The sequence below is a fragment of the Parambassis ranga genome, chromosome 7 (assembly GCF_900634625.1).
Source record: "Parambassis ranga chromosome 7, fParRan2.1, whole genome shotgun sequence".
In the NCBI taxonomy this organism is placed as follows: domain Eukaryota; kingdom Metazoa; phylum Chordata; class Actinopteri; family Ambassidae; genus Parambassis; species Parambassis ranga.
Genome location: NC_041028.1, coordinates 21,098,243 through 21,119,913, shown reverse-complemented (window position 1 = coordinate 21,119,913; position 21,671 = coordinate 21,098,243). Strand labels below are relative to the sequence as shown.

Below are 21,671 nucleotides of genomic sequence, written 5' to 3'. Positions count from 1 at the left end.
GAGAGGAGGAGGAGAGGAGAGGAGAGGAGAGGAGAGGAGAGGAGAGGAGAGGAGAGGAGAGGAGGAGAGGAGAGGAGAGGAGAGGAGAGGAGAGGAGGAGAGGAGAGGAGAGGAGGAGAGGAGGAGAGGAGAGGAGGAGAGAGGAGGAGAGGAGAGGAGAGGAGAGGAGAGGAGAGGGGAGGAGAGGAGGAGAGGAGAGGAGAGGAGAGGAGAGGAGAGGAGAGGAGGAGAGGAGGAGAGGAGAGGAGAGGAGGGAGGAGAGGAGGAGAGGAGAGGAGGAGAGGAGAGGAGAGGAGAGGAGAGGAGAGGAGGAGAGGAGAGGAGAGGAGAGGAGAGGAGGAGAGGAGAGGAGAGGAGAGGAGAGGAGAGGAGGAGAGGAGGAGAGGAGAGGAGGTGGCTGTGAGGGGGGTCTGTTGGTCTTGAGAAAACATCTGATTTTCAAAAAGATGAATCATCTATGTGATGTCCCAATGTCCCACATTACACAAGCCCCCCATGTCAGACATAGTTGGTCATAAAATAACTCTTACATCATACTCAACGTTTCACACTGTTTCCACGCTGTGCTTGTCCTCTGACGCGCTGCTGTGTTTCAATGAGCCGTCAGTGAGTTCAAAGGTGATGCTGGGTGGTTATCAGTGTGCATGTGGTTGCAGTTATGTGCATTATCCATTAAGCTAAATCAATAAGATGTCAAGCACTACCAGGTTCTCAAACGTCTCAGCGAGGTGTTATCTCAGTTAAGTGTGATGCTGGTTTTCCTCTTATCAGTCGGTAGTCTCCCGAGTGGAGATCTCAGATACACACAGGGCATTAACTGCTGCCGTCCCAGGCTGCCACTGAAGGCAAGTGATGGTTAAAAGTTTGTTATCTTCCCAGGTCCTCTTTGTTCTTTCCCTCCTCCTCCTCCTCCTCCTCGCCTTCCTCACTCCTTCAGTGTTTCCCTCTGGAGCTGTGCGGTGAAAGCCTCACTCCTCATGAGCCATGTGTCTGGTTTCTATTAGAGACTTGGCACAGGCGTCCGTGTGCATGCAGCCTAGGTACAGGAGCTGTTAAGGCAGAAATCTCCCTTTTACAAGACAGCCCCCATCCCTCAGTCTGTCCCTCTCACTTTGAGTCACACTCTTATAGTATATACACTTTATCAACCCCCACTGTTCCTCCCCACCCAGCCAGGGGACATGGACAACCTGGAACATTTGAGCAAACTCTGGTGTGCATTTGTTTCCATGAGTAACAAGCAGGGCTGGACTCCCCGAGGAGTTGCTGTCATGGGCGAGTCCAACTTTTTTGGACAGAACTCACCTAAGCTCATCAGGATCTGGCTACAACACAGTTTTTGAGGAGCGGACTCTTGGAAGAAATACCTTGTTGTCTCTGTAACACCCCATGTGAACGATGATGACCTCGGCCTGGGCGGAAGGACAGAGAGGAAAAAATAAGTACTGGTATGGTGGGAGGATCTGAGAACATGTTGGAGAGAGTCTGCGAGAAGCAAGCAGTAAAAAAAATGATCATCTGTAATCAGGAATAATTACATGGGCCCTGTGAGAGTGAAGGTGGCTAGAATGTATCTGTGAATATGTAATTTTATTTTTTATTTTTTGCTCAAATTCCAAGTCATTTCTGCTTTGAAAAAAACCCAATCTTCAAATCAAAGCTGTTATAACGTGAAAATCAACTGCTGAAATCTACTTAATAAACAAGAAAATCAAGTATCAGGTCAAGATACAGTATCTTAAGGCCTCTAAACAACAAGCCAGCGGTCACCCTTCATCCAATATTGCTGACCATCTGTAGCCCTAGGTTTCTCTGGGTCGCTGTTCAGCACAGCACGCCAGCGGTAACAATCACAAGCTATCAACAAAGGCTCCTCATTATCATCCTAATCGATACACAAACATCTAACGCCATAGCGAATAACGAAAATGACAACAAACTAATCTGCATGTAGAAAAATTAGGCAAGCAGCAGTTTAGACGACTGCCGACTGCTGTGAGGAGAGTTTTATCCTCTTACACTTGTGGCTTTATGTTGTAGTCTTTGTGGTGCAATAAAGTGCAACTTTCTGGCCCCAGTAAAGGTGGCACGAGGCCACAGAGGCCTTCAGATTGCTTGTTAAGTCTTCCATGCATTCCAGTTTCCCATTTTCTGCTCCTCAAACAATTAATTTCATGAAACATGCGATTAAAATAATAAAATTATGCAAAAGATACTTTAATTCTGGTCCTACAGCACACTTGTATCGCATGATTTAAATCCTTTTACTAGTCACGCAGACCCTTTTCTAATCTTTGCCACCAATGGTTATACAGAATATAAGGTCTCAAAGACAGCCTTCTCTAACTTTCTGGTACAGGACGTTCATAAACAGAACAAGCCTCCCTTTTCATAGCAGCACTCCTTCTCACGGCCTGAATCACTGATCACTGCCAGCGCTTTGATTTTCTTAGGTTGATTTGCCTTCACCCTGCCTATACTGTATATTCCGGTGCCTGCTGCTGTAATTGCTTCCATGCCTCTCAGTTGTGGTGCAGACCATGCTGATGATGTTAGTAAGAAGTGGAGAGAGGAGAGGTTTTGGATGAGGACAGCACAGACCAGCTGGGTGGGGACATTTACTGGCTGTGGAGAGCCCATTCTCTCAGCTGAGAGCCGAGATGACACAGCTATGGAGACTGCTGTGTATGAGTAAGGCTTTCCTTTGCTCATAACATGCCATTTCCATGGCAGTCAAGTCGGCATCCTTACGTCTTGAACCACAACCTCCTACAGCCAATTAAAGCCACCACACGCGTAGCAGAAACAGAACGGGGTAGGTCCTGTGCATGTAAACCTTTTAAACTTTGACAGAGCCCTCACATGTCAGATATCTTTTAGACAAAAAAAACACATTGAAAATATTCTTTAAAGCATTATGCTATGAATTAAAGAAATCTGTTTGATCCGTGGTGGCTCAGCTGGAGATCTGCAAAGGCTTCTGAAGATATGATTTTTTTCATTTATCAACACGTGTCAGTCTTATAAACCAACAGACAGTGAAAGCCAGGCAAACAGAAAGAACTCAGTGTCCAGACCACATCCAGGTGTTTGGATGATGCACAGCCTGGCAGCGGGGAGGAGGCCGAATTCCACAGGTGCCTTCTGGTTCCTCTGACCTCGGTCTGCCAGGTGTTCCCATCTCTGAGGAGATGCATCTTGATAAGAACAAACTTCGAGGTGATACCAGGACACACATGTGTGTCTTTATATACAGGAGCCAAAAGAAAACGTGTTGACATCTGAAATGATTAACTGACAGTAACCTCTTTCTCACCCCCACATCACAGAAACTCAAGCAGGCAAGCTGTATCACTAACTTCACGAGAACAACAACCAATTGTTCCACAGTCTGGGGATCTGGAGTGTCTTTATTCACCAAATTACCACTCATCTGAGGGTGGTCCGCACTTCCTCTGCTGACGTTTACCACATGGAAACTTGTACATTCAGATCATCTGTTAATCAAACAATTGCATGCTTTGTTTAATGAGGTTTGGTCGTGAAGACTGTTTAACTGCAACAGTCTCCAGTCTGTGACTCCGACCCTACTCACTGATCCTCACTGTCTGAGCTCTCCAGTTGGGGAGAGTCAGCTGAGTCGCACAAATGAGTGATGCAACACAAACAAGCTGTGGTTTTACATGCTGTAAATGTTTCTTGACAGGGCACTGTGACTTCCTGACGTTGCTGATTTCTTTTTCTGGTTGCCTTTCCAACAGAGTGAATAAAACTCATGGACAAAAGTCTACTTCACAGTTACTCTGACACTAACCTGCCAGAAAAGTACTCATCGATGATACACAGGAGAGGAACAAAACATCTGCAATCTCACCAGGAGAAAAGAGTAAGCATCAGAATGTGTGCACGTGATGTTTGCTTTCTTGCCTGAAATTGCTAAAAGTAGATTTATGCTACCACACAGAGGGCTGTTTAAAGTTCTCTCTCTCAGGGTAAAATATTAATAAATCAAGTACTCGTAAGCCTACAGTCACCATTCCTTATCACGACAGTAGGTGAAAGGCCTACAGAGGGCCACTGAAAACTCCATACTTGTGTAAAAGGCTGACTGATACAAAAAAAACCTCTGTAGGGGCATAAAACCCAACAGAAGAAAAGCAGTATATAGCCTTTTTAGGCTTGACAATAAAACCCACTGGGACCTATAAACAAACACCTGGCTCTTTTGTCTGCAGTGATCAGTGTGGTCGTCACAGGTATCGGTTCCAGCTCCGATCAGCTGCAGTGTAAAAGTGACGTACTAACATCCCCTTTTCTGGTGATCAGATCTAAAGTCTCTGATATCTCAGCTACAGATGGTATCTGTCTATATTCAAACAGCACTAACCTAGTTTTTTATTGACGAGAGTAAAACCGACTAAAGTAGTCGCTCACGTTGATGCTGTTTTGTATACAAGAACGATTTTGATAGATGATCAGTGTAGGTTTAAATTTAAAACGTTGATTGCAACACACCAGAAAAAAACAGAAAGGTTCTACTCGTCTCCTTGGGGGAAGAAGTGAGTCACCTTTTATAAGGCCCCGTTCACACTGGAGAAAGTCATTCCAGCTAGAGTAGGATTGAGCCCAGACAGCCTTTAAGCTGGATGCGTTCAGACCTATTTTCAAATCTGGCTAGCACACACTTGTGTCCGCAACGGAACGCAACGCAGCTTTGGTGAGCTTTATACATAGCCAGTGTACTGCTACACATCCTTATTCTTAAAACAACACAATGGTGAAATTACTAGCCCAAAGATGACATCATGACCTGTCAATGGGTGCCAAGACAGAGTTCACACATTACCTGCTAACTCACTCTTTATTAAAGGAACATGACTCAGACTCTGACATGAGTCCGTTTGTGGTTTCTCACATCTTGTTAGACGCTGCATGGACATCACTTTCTGAGGAAGTTGTGAACAGAGTTTGGTATCATTTCACAGACACCACTGCACTCTGAGCAAACATACGAGACCCACCCAGCTCCATTAGGACACATAATTAATCATCTCCGTTCAAAACAAAGCCCTCTTCCCAAAGCCGAGTTATTTTCTTGTATTACCATAGTTACTTAAAACACCGTCTATCAGCTGAAGACATCTGGAGAAAGTGCAGTGCTGAAAGGAACTTTATTTTTCATTGCAAGGATTATAGTGATCTAGATTTAATTCACTTAAGTAAACACTGAGATGAAAGACACAATTAAGCTTATCTACAGAATAAAGGATGAGGCCAGCTTTAAACCGGCCTCATTTTATGTGCAGTAGCTGAAGAAGCAAAGGATTAAGGCAGTCCAAAAGCAGACATTCTTTTAAATAGTTCAACAATTGGGATACCTTTACTAGCTAGTCTGGCTTTGTCTACCAGCAGGTCTAAAGCGCTCACACTAAGACTTTTGTACAGATTAACCAAACAAGATAACCTGTGTTAATTATTGAGAAGTGCTAGTAGGCGGATTTTGTTTCCTGCTGAGAGAATCAGTAGCTGTTGCATCCCAAGTGTGCCATTGTGCTAAGCTAACCAGCTAAATGCAATACCTTCCAGTGTAATTAAGCACTGGTGCAGTTTAAGGACTCGACCATCCAGATGAATAACTGCCCTCAAATCCAGCTCAGAGTTTCCTTGTGCTGGATTTCTGTCTTTCAGAGCCTTGACTTCACTCTGTGGCACAATTTTCCCGCAACCTCGCCCACGTGAAAAAAGCATGCATGCTGTGTAAAGGCACCGGGTACCCCATTAGCACAGCATGGGGCTTTAAATTCCCTTCTTCTCTAATCTGGACACACCCTACTCTAACAGAGCAATTTAAAGCCAAGTGTTAACCACTCAAGAGTTTTCCACTCATTATTCTTCTTTCACCAACTCCTCCTCCTTTTGCAGTTTTTTCTTATCTTATTAATTCAAGCCTTGCCTAAATCTTCCATCATACATCAATTTGCCAGGTACACGTTTTAGGTTAAACAAACACAGAGATATCGGACTGCTGAGTTTGCTTTTGCAATGGACAGAGGGCCTCTCCAGGGTGTAGAGAGCTGGGATAGGCTCGGCCGAAAATGACTTTTATGATGACAGGGACAGGAAATAAACAAAGGAAGTGAACAAGAAGCAGCTGTAAGTTCAAACCCAACACAGGTACTGACTCACTGGCTTTTACTCCATAATCATCAAAATGAAAAAGAGTAGAACACAGAGCTTCAGGTGATTCAACAAAGACTGCGTTGATTCACCTGCCAGGTGTTGGTAAGGGGGTCTGACGGCAGTGATTAGTAAAAGGCCGAGAGATGACCTCCTCTCCATGGGTGAGTGGCCACACTTTGCAGGAGCTTAATGAAGGGGTCTGAACGCAACAAAAAAGCCCTGCAGGGTCAGAGGCTGATGTCAGTGAGAAACCACAGAACCCTCTAATCTGGTGTCACCCAATACAGAGCACCGAGACCCAGACACGCGTGGGCGACATATGTGTGAGCATATGATTTAGCTGAAGGCTCATTTAAAGAGTAATTTTATCATAAATACAAAAAGCTCTTTCACCTCCCTTAGTGTCTAATCAGCAGCAGCACACATGCTAGAAAAACAGAAAAGTTGAGGGCATGTTTGAAGAGATCCATTACTGCACAAATACATGAACATCCAAGCAGAGAAAAAAGTAGTACACTAAAAAACACCCTCTGCACCCTAAAACAAATTCCGCCACATCCACGCATGCATAGACAGTAAAAAAAGGCCGGACCGTGATAAGGCACCATCTATCACCTGTTGCTATGCCAGTTTTAGCTTGCCATAAACTTGAGCTAAACTCACAAAGAAGCAAGAGTCAGACTCTCTGCTTTAAATCTGTCAATTTAATCTGCTTATAAATGGTTTTAGTTTAGCAGTAAAGCTAAGCGAGGAGGGTTTATTGTTTCTCTTATTTGGGTGGACTGACCCTTTAAAGGGCACTGAGCCTAAACCAGGGAAAACACTTATATAGTGGAAACATTGGAAAAAATCCTTTGGCTAAGGATAAGAAATATGGGATTTACCCACCCCTCCCTGGGATGTAAGCCATGGTGTCTTCTCAGAAAGCACACAGTAGCCTAAACACTCCTGAGAAAGTCTGTGCCCACCACACTTTAATGTGTCATTAAGGCAGGAAGAAGTGCACTGATTGCATCTATTTTATGCCTTTGAGTTCACAACAATTACTATCAGCGCTCAAGCTGAAGGGTGAACTGTTGGCCTGTGGGAAACAGAGGGAGAAGTGAGGCAGATCAGGACGTGTTCATTAACCATGTAGTTGCTCTCTCTCTTCCCTGGAGTTTAACCTCAGGAAGCACGTTTTGGGTTTCTATTGACATATTTTATCAGCCTCCAGGATGCTGTCTGACATGGGAGTCAAGCAGATCTGCACCAAGATCACAGCAGCATCCTCTGATGTTTTTCAGAAACGCCTCATCAGTCTCAGTTAACTCCTAAAAACCCAGACAGAGGAAGACCCCTGGTAATCAGACTTCTTTGCGATTCCCTCTGGGGGGGCCCGATGGGAAAGCTGTCGCATCTCACAGAAGTGCTGAACCATTACAGCTTGTGTGGGAGCAGCTGGGGGTGTCTGGCCATTAAAAAAAAGGAAGAAGGAGATCAAACTGACATTTGACCTTCTATGTCTGGTGCTGCATAATCTCCAGCTCAGGTGACTCTACATCCCAGCACAGATGTATTCTAAATATACATCCTGAATAAAATGTATGAATTAAATGTTGCTCACACTCTCCTCTCTGTTTTTTTATGAAATATAAACTTTGAAAATGATCCAGAAAAAAAGCAGGACAGCGCAAACAGAAACCATCTCAGCATTCCAGAGCATTAGCTAGCTTAACCTCCTGTGAAGGTTGCACTGGTCTACTATCTGTTACTGATTGCTAACATTTGCACAGATGCAGAGCCGGTCTTTTAAAGACCCAAACTCTGAATGACCTCACATTACTCTGTGCTTAGTCCACAACTGGAAGAGATGTCATTCAGTGTCCGGGCGAGCTGCTCTCTGATACTTCCCTCCTCTCGAGGGGATCCCCTTTCCACTTAAAACCCCTATGGACAGGCTATAAATAATCTTCAAGTCATCCCTGATGTGTAATTAATTTTTAGCAGTCGTCCCCGGTGATAAAGAACTGCAGTGTTATGACAAGCCACTCCATCAACCCCATCACCTGTTGGACTCATGCTACGCTCGTTTTCCCAGCAGTAACCCGAGAGCAAGCCCGATTCCCAGCACACATGGGCACCAGTGAGACAGCAGGTAAAACCTCCTTGTATTTAGAATTGAAAAAAGTGGTAGATAGGATTTATAAACCTTTTAAGTTTCTGAGCATTTTAACTCTCTGGCAATACATCTTCCACAAAACTCACAAGAAATGCAGCAATTAGACCAAATACTAGAGTTCTTATCAAACTAACTTTAATCTAACACGTCTCCGGAGTAAACTAAACCTTCAGATGATTCCAAAAATAGAAATCGAGCCTCCACCCTTGAAAAAACCATGCACTAAGCACACACTGCCTGCCTCTGTATACAGCACACACAGTATGGAAAGTGTTTCCCACAGAGAGCAGCAGGGCAGAGCATTGTTTTTACAGGTAGAGCGGCGAACCTCTATGTTTCAGGAAATGAAGTCATTCAATTAAACCATCGCTGCTACTGAAAACTGAGCTGCCATCAGCACAGCCAGGCCCCCTACAGAGACATGACTACCACTGCTAAGAGACTCAAAGAGTATGGTTTTAATTAAGGTCAAGTGGCGTGACTGCTGTAATTGGGGTTAGACATTTTGCCACAAGTAGGGACTTTTACATGATTCACTTATAATTGTCCATTAGGGAGTAGGACATGGCCATGGACAGGACGTGACTCTACATCCTTTCCCAGATTTTTTTAAGAGCACAGACTTGTGTTCTCACAATGGCTGAAACATCCCACACAGCAGCAGTGGTGGAGAGCGTTGGCATTTTACAATGCACAAATATGAGGTTGTTGTTACAGATGAATCAAACTTATGGATCTGATATTGCACCAATACAACGCATAAAGGGAATACTTCTAAAAGTTTGCATAGTTTGGTTGATGCCCACAGCTGTCAGTGTGCACATGTGTGAGAAAGTATAACCCCAGCCGGAAGGGGCTTTTAGACAAAACATGACAACTACGCTGCTGCACTCTAGAACCCATTAGTTACAACTGCTTGTGGAAAGAACAAGCGCAAACAGTTAACATTTAAATACAGTTCTAGAGGAAAGGTCCATCTTGGAAACAGGTTTCCATGCAAGTATGCATTATCAGGTGTTTTAGGTGTATTTCAGTTCAAAGAAGTTTAGACATTGACAGCTTGCTGGTGAACTGCTGCCTAGTGAGACGGACGCCTCAGGCAGGGATGGATCAGTACTGGGCCTCCTGGGCCTTCAGCCTTGTGATGTTTAACACAATTCATTAAATAACTAAACAGATGAGCTCCTTCTGTGATCGACTGACAGACATCCCCATCCTCAGAGCGTGGTTAAAATGTGGTTTGATCAGTGAGAACATGACCTACATCATCATCATGCATGACATTATCACACCAAGAGACGGACATCATCGTTCATCCGCCCTTGCCAGCATCTGTCCCATTACAGTCACTACTCGGCTGCTGTTTGAGATCTTATAGATAAGTTATCATGATAAAAAGCCAGAACATGTATAGACGAACGTTTAGCAGCACATTCAAAAAACAACCCAATAGCCTTTTTGTTTACATAAATGAAAAGCATCCTTACAGCTGCAAGGCTCAGATGCAGATTAATCTTTCTCCAGATACCTCTAAAATGAGGTCACTTCATGATAGAAAACATTCAGATGAGGTTACCCGCTGCTTGTTGTTAAGAGACTATGTAAGCATATAGATATTCAAACTTCCACCTCGAGGAAAGCTGGGCACACAGCCAGTGGCTTAGCTAATGGGATGGTTTTTATTACAGGACTGAGGGGAAGGAAGAGCATGTAACGTTTGAGAAAAACCACGAGGAAACGTTGCATGGGGCTTAAACTACAGTAACTTCTATAATGTATGGTGTTTTAAAGTTTGTTGTTAGGGAACTTGGATGTAGCTATGACGGACATGTCCTGCGGGACCAGCAGGCAGTGAAGACACACCAAATTTCACACAGCTGTGTGTCCACAGCTGTTCTCTGGTTCTGTTGGGAGTCAAGCGGCTCTGCTGCCATGCGTGTTTCAATCCAACTTCTTTGCTTGCCCTGAAAGTGGAGTTAACTGTCGTACAAAAATCTTATAGGGTTTATGGTCTCAGTGTGTTCTTGCATGTTCAAACTAGCAGTATTAAATTTATTCAAATGTATTAGAACGAAAGATTAGCTGCTAGTGCAATAGTGTGGAACTGCAGTACAAATTTAGACATTGAAACATATAGCCCATACATGTAAATACATAATAATGTCAATTAAATGTGCTGTGTTGTGTTTGTTTTCTTTTTCCATACCTCTACAACAGCAGCAATAGTTGAACATTTGACAAAAAGATCGGTGCCAGTGGGACAGGGTTAGTTCATGAAGGCCACACAAGTCATGCTGAACCCAAAATACTCCTAGTACATCAGCTGCAAGCCAGCTCACATCAGCTGATCCCTCAGCTGATTCTCTTCTATGCATCTCATTGGAAAAAGTTCTTCAGGGTGCCCTGTTTAAACTGCTTCAGCCAGCCTCCTCCACCACAGCTCCACAGCTCCTCTATGTCTGACTTCATCAATCTGCTGCCAGTTGATCTGTTCCGTTCTCTCTGACTTAGACTGCCCAAAACGTGTGGACGAGCTTTTTCAGTGATGGGCCGAAACAAAAAGTTTGAGTTGATCTCTACACACTGCCTTCATTGTTTCCTTCTTCCTGCCCTCAGAAGGTTATTTGGATCTTTTCTCCAGAGCACACGAGGTGAACTTTGCGCTGGAGGGTCTGGATTTCCCTCCTCAGGTCAGCCAGCATGTGAAGAGCATGGCAGACTACAGTGAAAACACCATGAGCCAGTTTTATGAATAGTGCCATTTAAACAGGATTGGTTTCGGTGAGGGCCTAATGATGCCATAGCACTGGCGTCACAGAGAGAGAAGGGGGGGAGCATTCTTTCCAGGCGCTGGACCAGCACTTTCAGACTGGGAGACTGGGGTGAGGTGGTGTGGCAACTTTCCATCTCACATACGTCACTCCTAACGCCCAGTGCGCTCTCCATGCCTCTGTCCAGTCACAGCAGTAAAATGAAAGCCCAGATAAAGCTGGTGATTTTGCACATCTGTCAACGCGCTCTGAGATGACTGTGGGAGCTATTCTCCACTGATTATGATGTTTTTTTAACGTCTTCTTAAAACCTTTCCACAGGCTCGTGACGGGCTCCATCAGCAGCCCCTGAGCTATCAGGGTTAGCTGGCTTCTTCCGGCCTTTGGAGAAGCAAAACAATGGAAAGCAGGAAAGGTCGATGCATAGCTTTCAGAGCTGTGGACCACTGCCACAATTGTTTCAAAGGTTCTAGAGGGAATTTGTTTCTGCATGTTTGTGGTGGGCCTGTTCACAAACTGAAACACAAACAAAGACTGGCACAGACGAGGAGGGGAGTTCTGTCAGGTACAGAGGGTTTGTTCCATTTGTAATGTTACAGTTGTACTGAAAACACTTTCTTTGTGACCTGCTGTGTCACACACTTGTGTACAAAGGATAATTAGGTAATATTTTTGCATGACTAGCTTTTTTATTTCAAATGGTGGAAAGATGAACTCAGGAGTTGATCTGCTAGATCAGCAGAGATGAGAAGAAGAAGTAAGTAACCACACCAGCCACAGTGAGCTTTACGCCCAAAGCTGCACTTCTGTCAAGCAAAGATAAGTGCAGTGTCCCTGGAAAACAAAGAGCAGTCCCGTTAACTCCCACTGCACAAAAAGTCCAGTTTATTGCCCAGGAAGCAAAATGTAAAGCTGAGCACTGACTGCCCCTCAGGCTGCACCCCGGCTGCATCAGACAACATGGAAGGGAAGAAGCTGGTGGACAAACCTAGCTCGTCCAGCTAATTAGCATGATTCACATACTACACACACACGGTTAACCTATTAGTACCTTCTTCCTCTCTTGCTGGACTGGGAGATTATTTACATAAGGACACAGTCTACAGCTAGCTGGTTAGCATGCTAACTCTACACTAGGATTCTTTAACATTGTTTTGCTAGCTGGGCTTAATATTCATACAGACCGTATAGCATTAGCATTAGCACTCTTGTTTAACAGGCCTGTAGCCTTCCACAGTTTGTACTGAGGAGTTCAGTTAAGATTAAGAACCTTTATTAGTTATACAGGCATACAGACAGCAAGGGATAAGTTAAGAAAAAGATATATACATTATAAAATAGACTCAATCAAAAAAACAGTTTACATATTAACAGTTAGCAAACTTGTAAATGATTAATGTCAACAAGCGTGTAGCATTGATGTTAGCATCAACCGTCATTAATGGCGTCATTAATCACTACGAACAGCGGGACTCACCCTTTCTGATGAAGAAGGTTCTGGAATCACAGCGACTTTTTGAGTCGTGTCAATCACAAAGCTGACATTACGTCACCGTCTGTACGACAAATAAGCGTTAAAAAAATATAGCGTGGCGTTATGATGTACTATTAAACACACTGCTTCTGCGCAAACACAACTCATGGGGGTCATAGGTCAAAGAGTATGTATTTGTTCGATCGTTTGTTTGACTTTTTAAAACATTTCAGCTACAGCATCAGTTATTTAAAAAATAAATTAATATTTAATTTGATCTGTTATTTATCCAACAAGTTTGTGTGTGGGGAAAAAAACATTGCATAGGGTTGGTCCTTCAAGTACAGGTTGTGAGGTTCGAGAGGGTTAATGTATAGGAACGTGTGATCACCTTCTGTAATAATATTAATCTTTGAGAGACTCACATACACAATCACTGATGGGACTGGTGTATCAGAGCTGTCTGGTTTGCACAGCTCAGTATAGGGAAGTAAATATCAGCAAAGGCCTCTGAGCCGTGTGGGGTTACACTAATAATACCATAGTAGTGGTATTTCAGCCAGCTTGAAACTTCCTGCAGGTGAAGAGCAAATACTGTGGCTCCCATGACTTAGCACAGTGTACACACAACGTGTATGCTTGTGCAGGCATTTTCTTTCTGCCATAGATGAGTTAAAAAACGAGGTTCATCCTACTTTTAATAAGAGACAAAGATGAATAAAATGCACTAAACATCATTTAGTGTGATAATCTGTGAGTGGGTCTGCCCTTGAGGGGCACGGTTAACATGCAGAGGCTCAGATTTCTCTGCAGGGAGCTGAATGAAGGCCATGTGACACAGTGCACTGTAATGAGTTTGTGCTGCCATCTAGTGGTCAGAGAAGATACTGCGGCGCAGACAGCCAGTGTCACCAGCTCCAGTCATTCTGTTTTTGAGCTCTACTCCACCTGGTACTTAGTCAAAGTATGGGTGCACTCAAGCTAAACTACATCTATATTTAGTGTTATTTACTATTTGTTAGGGACTTCTGTGCTGTATCTTATCAAATCTTCGGCACAAACTGTAACTTGACATGTAACAAACAATAAATAATAATACTATGAAGAACAAAGCCACAGACAAACACTTCTTTAGCTATGAGTATTTTATTGTTTTTATTTTGTATAAAAAACCTTTTTTGTCCACTTTAGGCAACAGTTAGCATGAGAGTATTTTCTCACAGCTTTTAGATGAAGTCTAAACTTATCTGTCCTCTCAACAATCACACACCCCTTTCTCTCTCACACACACACACACACACAATCACATATAGTGTACTGGAGTTAATTTGGTGCAGTGGTCCCAAACCTATTAGTAGGAAGCCATGTACAAAAAGCTCAACAATAGGCAGCTTGTAATCATCATCACTTCAAAGATGGTACTATGTCAAGGCAAGTCACGCAAACACACAAAGAGCCACAATAAATCTGCAGCCGCACAATAACTACAGGATCTGATGGATGAAAGCATCATTTAATTAGGTTCGAAACCACTGCTTTGGTGCAACTCTTAAACAGGATTATATTAAGACAATAAAAAAAGGCAAAGAAATACATCAGACAACTCATACACAGCAGCACGTCCCGTGTTGGGCGAGCTGCTACAACACAACGTAAAGCAACAGCTGTAACTTTAGGCAGCAGAACAAAGGACTGACTTTGTGTAAGAAGTGTCGGCACACTTAGGCAGATTTATAAAAAAGACATTTAAAGACCAGGACATGTTGTTATTATACGATTGCATTTACAGACTCAGGAAAACACCTCATTCCGGAATCAGCACGTCAATGGTTTGCAGTGCAGTAGCTATTGCCGTCCTACAAGAGGCTCTCCAACGCTTCTTACATCAGAAACATCTCCGCAACAATCATGTCTCATCATGGCATGGAGCAAGAAACCTTTAAATCTGTAACATCTGCACCTCTCTGGGACAAAATCCACCCCGCCATCCTCCCCTGAAAACCTCTAATACAGTACATATACACATGTGCATGCACACACAGGTGCACCTTCCTCTCTCACATACACACACACAGATTGAACATAAAATATACAAATTCAGGTTGTTGTCAATCTGATCCATAAATTACTACCATCACATTGTTTTTATAACTACTTCCAACAGCACGGGCTGCAGTGTTCTCTCAGACTCTCTCAATGCTAGTTACTTTATTGGAAATTTGACTCTCTTCCTTATGTATTTTATAAAAAAGGACAAGGAAGATTTACGGTGGCATTCCATCATCATAACAGGACACGACTGACTACATGGCAATACAGTGTCGCAGTGTGAAAGAGTTCCTTTCATTCCAAAATCAAACAAGACTGCAAGGACTTAAAACCAACAGCATCTACTCCACAGAAGACACAGAAATAATATCATAGGCATCGCACTACAGGTAAACTAGCTTTTTTTTTACTCTTTTTTTTTTGACAAAATCGACTGCATTCGTTGGAGCAGTCCAAGGTGAGCGACTAAGGCCTGCTGCTCTGTGTTGGTCTGCCCTCACTGCAGCGGAGCCGCTGCTGCCTCTCCATTCACAATGTGCAGCCACCTCAGCTACTGTCTTACACACTGTAAATGCACATACAGTACACAAAAACAAGTATTTCCAGGAATAATAGGTCTATTTAATCAGAATACTATCAGGGCCTTCATTTTGGCTTGACTACAGCACAGCTTTGCTGTAAAGAAAAACGGAGCAAAACAAATTTGTGTAGTGTTGACAGCTTTATACAGCACCAAACAAAAGGCTCATGTCAGCATTCGCACACTGTGTGTTTTTTCAGTTTGCTGCATTGGAAATGAGCTGTAGCACTGTACTCCTTATTGACTCCTACATACAAGTGTTTTTATGTTTGATTTTTTTCCATTAAGGCCGCGTTCATCACCCCCGAACAGAATCACCTACAATGTTTCCTGTGAAATGCATACATCACTTCTCGGGAGCGACCTGTGTGTGCTTTCAGCATCTCTCCTCCTTCATGTTGTAATACCGATTCTCTATTTAATTCAATGGGAGCCACTACATGAGACCGCCACCAGTAGTCATTCTTCATAAAAGCAGTGATAGATGTAAAATGTGTAGTTTACTCATCTTCGATGAAGCTATTGTGCAAAATATCTGCAGAGAAGCTAATACTAAACTTCCGGAGGCAGTGGGGCTAGTTCCTTCTCCACGCAGGGTTCTGCTTGCTCCTCTGAGATGTTCTGCTGAGGACTCGCAGGTCGTCCCTCCACTCCTGCCTCTGAGCATGGAATCACATTGGTCACAGACTTATCTTCATGCTTCTCATCCTCTCCTCCTCCTCCTCCTCGTTTCTCCTCAATCTCCTCTCCTCCTGCATCCTGTTCCCTCGTCGGGCGCTCCTCCTGCTTAGCCTCCTCTGCTCTGGGCAGCGCCTCAAAGGCTCCAGGCTCTATGGGACTGAGCTGATAGTAGAGCAGTGACGTGGAGTCTTTGAGGATAGCAGAGGGGCTCTCCTCCTGGTTGTCAGTGATGCACAACACAGTGGCCCCCGAGGGGAAGGGCCCCTGCAGGAGGACCTGCTCCACACCCGGCACCTCTGCCTGCTCCCCTCCCAAGGCACTGGGCAGGATGCAGAGAGGCTGCTCTGTCAGACCTCCGGTGCTCAGCTCCTGCTGCACTGCTTCACATCCAGCCTCCTCCCTCTCCCTCCTCTCCTGCTCCTCTGCACTCTGCAGGTGCAACACAGCTGTCTCATTTTCTCGCTCCAGTATATCCTGCTCTGCCAGGAGATCCTGAACCTCCACGACCGACTGCACCTCGCTTTCCTCCAGCTCAGAGTCCAGGCCTGCAACGGAGGATAGGTCCGGGGAAGTGGGGCAAGTAGAGGAGGGGGAGGACAGCACATCAGATTCTGCATACTGGTCCCCTGTTCCGTGCACCAGCATCCTCCTCTTCTCCAAGTCCAGCTTCATGATGGTGTGCAGGTAGTGAGTTCTGACACGCAGAGGGTTGAACTCGATGCGGCCGGCTACGTTGCCACAGCCGTCCCGAGAGCAGCCACATGGGAAGGACATTCGATCGACCTGGAGAACGAAGCAGAGATCGTTTCATTTTTACTTTTACTGCCTATAAACAGGTGTCTAAACAAGCTCCACTGACACCTGCCAGGGTGGAAGACCATCGTCACATCAACTAAGCACAGAGAGGGCGTCCAGAGGTAAGGGTCTGCTACACCATCTATAAATGGGTGGTGGCAGTTAAACAAAGCAGCTCATGCAGAATAAATGACTGTGCCTGACAGACCGTTATACATATTAGCTCGTATCCTTTAACTAATGCACAATAGAAGAACCCTTATATTCCCACTCAGCACAGCGACAGCGGGAAAAGCATTAAGATATTGATTTTGTTTTCCTGTCTTGTGATCTCAAGTGAGATACAAATAAAAGTGAATGTGGGGACCAATGACAGCTCAGTTTCACTCTGTAGGATGAATCACTGCAAAGAGGTTTATATAATAAAGACTCATTGATCAAATTAACCAGAGGGGACAAAATGAATTCAAGTAAAAAATGGATGCTCTCCACATTCTCAAAGGGTCCTTTAAAATGCTCCCTCTATAGGACATATGCTGTGTGTAAAACTGTGAGGCACGAAAAGCATTCATCCATGCATCAATATTCACAAACATTGAGATTATGATCATCTCATTCAGATCTTCTGCCTTAAATCCAAAACAACGATGGTTCCTTCGGTGGTGGGAACACGGCCGGGGTTATTGCTGATTTTAACAACAGCTCTGTTATATTAAAGGGTCAGTCTGACAGAGAAGCAGCATGCTCAATGCCAGCACCCTGAAACAGCAAAATGGAAGGCCATTATCATAAATGTATTATTACATATGAGGGTTCTCCACTGTGACATTTAAACATATATCAAAGTAAATATATTGTAAGCCTGAGCACAGCGCTCTTACCTGGCACTTAATACCAGCCTGGCTGCAGCCACAGTGGCGAGGGTCACAGTACAGACGGCAGTCACAGCCGCACTCCTCCCGGGAGAGACGGATGGCTCTGAGCTCGGCTTTCTCACGAGCGTCTATGCGGGCGATGCCGGAGGCTCGCAGGAGTGCTCGGCGGCGCTTGGTGGGCAGCGGCTGAAGGAAGAAGCAGTCATCCACCTCCACGCCATCCACGTCAAGGTCCTCGTCCGACACGTCCTCCAGAGTCAGCAGGTCTGCCTGAGCGCACTCCACTGTGCCGTTCCTGGTCAGCTGTGGACGACAGACAAAGAGCGGCCGATTCTCTATTTTAGGCTCAAGAGATTCTAAAATGGAGTCCCTTCAAAAACATTTGGTGTCAGCTGCCTTCATGTTTTTATACCATCAAAACATTACTAGAAATGTAACAGACCACTCAGAGTAATGCATCAGTGTTTGAACCGCCCGGTGCTGCTCCATGTGTCTCAGTAATCTGTGTTCCCAGCCACGGGGTCACGCCCCTCTGACGGGTCACTGAATAAGTCTGGTCCAACATGATTAATGGAGGAGGAAGAAGTCTGCACACATGTGTATACATCTGGCTGGAGAGGTTTTTTTACCTCTTTGGCCTCAAATAGTTCTTTAAAGGAGGAACTCCGTCCTCAGTCAGTGTGAGAAATGTGGAGAGAGGCCCCGGCTCAACTGTTTTTGGTCAGAGGTCAGAATGACTGGGATTATATCAAACCTTAAAGGACGGAATCAGGACGCCAACGGAATTATCTGAGAGTTGTTCTTCATGAGGGAGCACAGTACAGAAAGAGAGACTTCAAAGCTTGAGTCACTGCTCTCTGCAAGACTTGACTAGAATCACGTCTAACCTGAGAACATGTGTTCGAACATCAGATGACTTCTAGAAGCCTGAAATTCAAGCGGCAACAGTGTTAGAGTGCAGCTATGACCCACTGTCAGCTTCATCAGCAGCCACAGACCAGGACCTGACCTGCTGGTTAAGCTGTGCTTGGTGATAACTAGGCTTTCTCATTGTCCTGGATGACATTACCATTGAATTGCATGTATTTACAGGTTTTATTAAACCTGCAGATGAAGAGGAAGCAAAGTTAGTGTCTTTAGAAGTGTTTAAGTGAGGCCATGTTCTGTCTAGACACTTCCACACACAATGTACAATGTGAAAATGCTTCTGGTGATTATATCAACACACAGGACATAAGCTCTATTGATCAGTCACCTCCTTTTGTAAGCTGCATGCAGAGACGGTATAATTCGATCACAACGGCAGATCAGACGTCTCGGTTTACCTTCATCTTGCGGGCGTTGAGTTTCTCCTGCCGCAGGTGCTGCCTCAGAGTGTGCCGGTGGCTGCTCTCCTGCTCTCGTGCGAACTCGCCCAGCGTGTAGTGTCTGATGGAGGAGTGGTGACGGGCCATGCCCAGGGAGCTGCCCCCTTGGCTGGGCACGCTGGTGAAGCCCTGCCGCCGGGGGAAGTAATACACCGTCACCACATCGAAGCGCACCCGTTTCCCTCCCGGTGACGGCTTGTGGTGCCTGAGGATGGATGTGGCTGAAACACAAAAAAAAGGAGAATTAAAAAAGCAGATTTTCATTTTTTTGGGCGGGTACCGTGTGGAGGAAATGGTGGTAAATGTGCTGCCTCTTACGGGTGAGTGTGGTGCTAGAAGGGGGGTTGAGGCTGTCACAGCTGTCTGCGCTGTCACTGCTGGAGATGTCATCGTCTGAGTCTTTAGGTGTAGAGACTGGTGAGCTGTTGTCCACCTCTTCATATCTTCGTTTGAGGCTGAGGGACGAACCTGCCTCCATGGAAACTTGGTGTCTGAGGGCACAGAGCGGCGAACGTCAAACCCCCAAAGAGCATCGAATGACATGCAATGTTTGTTACAGACAGAACTGCTCCTGTGTGACAGGATCTGCATCCTCCAGCTCCATCATTTCATCTCTCTGCCTCCTTGAAATGATCGAGTCCAGAAACGTAACCATAGCAACTAGGCAAGCGAGGTTTGTGCGAACAGCCTTGAAGCAAATGACTTGTATGGCTTCACACTCTCTTTTATTTTGATTGCAGTAAACAGGAGTGACTGGAGCTGATTAATCACATCGGTAGGATGGAGAGGTCCAACGAGAGGTATGAAGCTATAGGTTACACCTTCACCCAGGGACGTTTACACACATAACGCTGATGATTACATCCCATTAAAGAGCTCAGGCTAACCAGCTCCTAACTGGGCCTTGGGTTAACATGTGACATACTGACTGCAACATCCTCATTCCTAAATGGGACAGCTCAGCGTTCTGGAAGGAAAGCCTTAAATAGGACTGATGTGCAACATTTCTATAAGTCTGTAGAATCTCACTTCAACCGTGGATAAATGATGTCATCCTGGAGCAGCTCTGCAGGAGGAGGATAATGAAGCAGACACTGCAGACATTGTTAGGACTTTTCTTATTAGAGGACTGATTAGAAGCACGGAGTCAATGGATGGAAGATGTGAGGCTGCTCACCACCCGGAGGGCTGGGCTGTGCTTATAGCTTCACATTTATATACATGCATTTGTTTGACAGGGTGCAGACTGACCAGACTGTACTGGGGGAGGAAAGGTTATCAGTCTGTCAAGCAAAACGCTCCATCACCCTCTCTCTCCCTCTCTCTCTCTCTCTACACACAGTAAACCAGCTCTCCATTTTTTCCACACACACACACACACACACAATGGTTTAATGAAACACTAAACCCTCTTACCTGAGGCAGAGACAGGGACCCTTTTTCCAACCAGCTCTGTAGGTCGAGAATTCCCCTTCCAGTTCGACCTGCACATCAACCTTTCTAACGCCCTGTGAGCTGCTGCTTTTTCCTGATTTCCCTGCAACCGTGGAGCAAGGCTGGCTGACCCAAAGTGATCCGGATGGAGGCTGGGTGATTGTCAATGTGCAACATTAATTATCTGGCGATAATAGGCTACTTATAGACTCCATTGTTCTGCAAAGACCACGAAGAAAACATGAGCTGCTTATTCAGAGCGGCGGGGTTTTATTTAAATGTTGCATGCCTGTCTATTTAAAGGACATAAAGACAGAGACACAGGGATACAGAATGAATCATGTACACAGCAGAATGTCTTCGTATCGTTCTGCTTTAAAAAGCTTGTAATGGAGAAATCCGCTGACATCTGTGCTGGTTTATCCCTCTCTCTCTCTCTCTGTGTCCGGGGCGGGTTCGCTCGGCTGAGCTTTTTTTTTTTACTTCGCTCGTCTTCTTGAAAAACTAAAAACAAACCAAACGCAGATCGGCTTGTTTCGTTTGGTGTCAGTAAAAAATAAAACCCCAGAAGCCGCTTCCAGCCGCTTCAGCCCGGCCCCGTTTGTTACAGCGTAACAATGGAGGAAGAAATTCTTCCCTGTAGCCGTATATATACTTATTGTGACATCACAGGTATGCACTGCAGCGAGGCATGCTGGGAAATGAAGTGCCCTGGCTTCTTTGTTCTTCAGGTTCTTGCACAGATCTCTTTTAAGCCTCATCTTATTCACAATATTTAATATATATCGTTATTGTGTTAGCCTATGGCTGCAGTTTCCATGGCAACAAATATCCATATCTGTCTGTCTTTGTTCTTTTTTGGACAGAAGTACTAAACAGCATCAATATAAATGTCACCATTTACTCATACATATTTATAGATTATTGTTAAAAACATTTTTTTTATTTTTTAAAAACAGACAGATGGCAGGCAGGTCATGGGTAAGGTGTTTTTTTTAATAATGTTGATGAGATGGGGGCAAAGATGAATATCTAAAATGTCAAGCTATCAATTTCATGTAAGCGGTACACAGGACTGAACATATTCTAACCATATTTCTTCACATGCAGCTCTGCTGTGCCCAGTATATGTACTGTATTAGCAGTTGGAAGTGGTAACATCCAAAAAAAAAAACACACAAAAAGATGACAAAGAGATGTAAGTACGTTAAAAAAAGATGATTTAAAAAAAATACTGCTGCTGTAATGATTTTAAAATAAGGATCTACTTTAAAAAATGGCCACAAACAACGAAATGCTGGTGG

The 21,671-nt window shown here is 44.5% G+C and overlaps 1 protein-coding gene across 1 annotated transcript; it reads right to left on the bottom strand.

Moving 5' to 3' along the window:
* Positions 1-14,080: 14,080 nt before the first annotated feature.
* csrnp2 (cysteine-serine-rich nuclear protein 2) lies at positions 14,081-21,464 on the bottom strand. The gene is made up of 5 exons (XM_028409597.1): positions 20,350-21,464; positions 19,252-19,424; positions 18,892-19,154; positions 17,573-17,869; positions 14,081-16,679 (listed from the first exon to the last, which is right to left on the bottom strand). Exons 2-5 carry the CDS (start codon positions 19,409-19,411, stop codon positions 15,768-15,770), a joined length of 1,632 nt encoding a protein of 543 aa, XP_028265398.1. The 5' UTR covers positions 19,412-19,424; positions 20,350-21,464; the 3' UTR covers positions 14,081-15,767.
* Between the last annotated feature and the right edge of the window lie 207 nt (positions 21,465-21,671).

Coding starts and splice junctions, on each gene's coding strand:
- csrnp2 (XM_028409597.1), bottom strand. CDS start 19,411: ATGGAGGCAGGTTCGTCCCTCAGCCTCAAACGAAGATATGAAGAGGTG. Junction 19,155..19,251: donor TTCTAGCACCACACTCACCC/GTAAGAGGCAGC, acceptor TTTGTGTTTCAG/CCACATCCATCCTCAGGCAC. Junction 16,680..17,572: donor AGGCTGGTATTAAGTGCCAG/GTAAGAGCGCTG, acceptor TTCGTTCTCCAG/GTCGATCGAATGTCCTTCCC.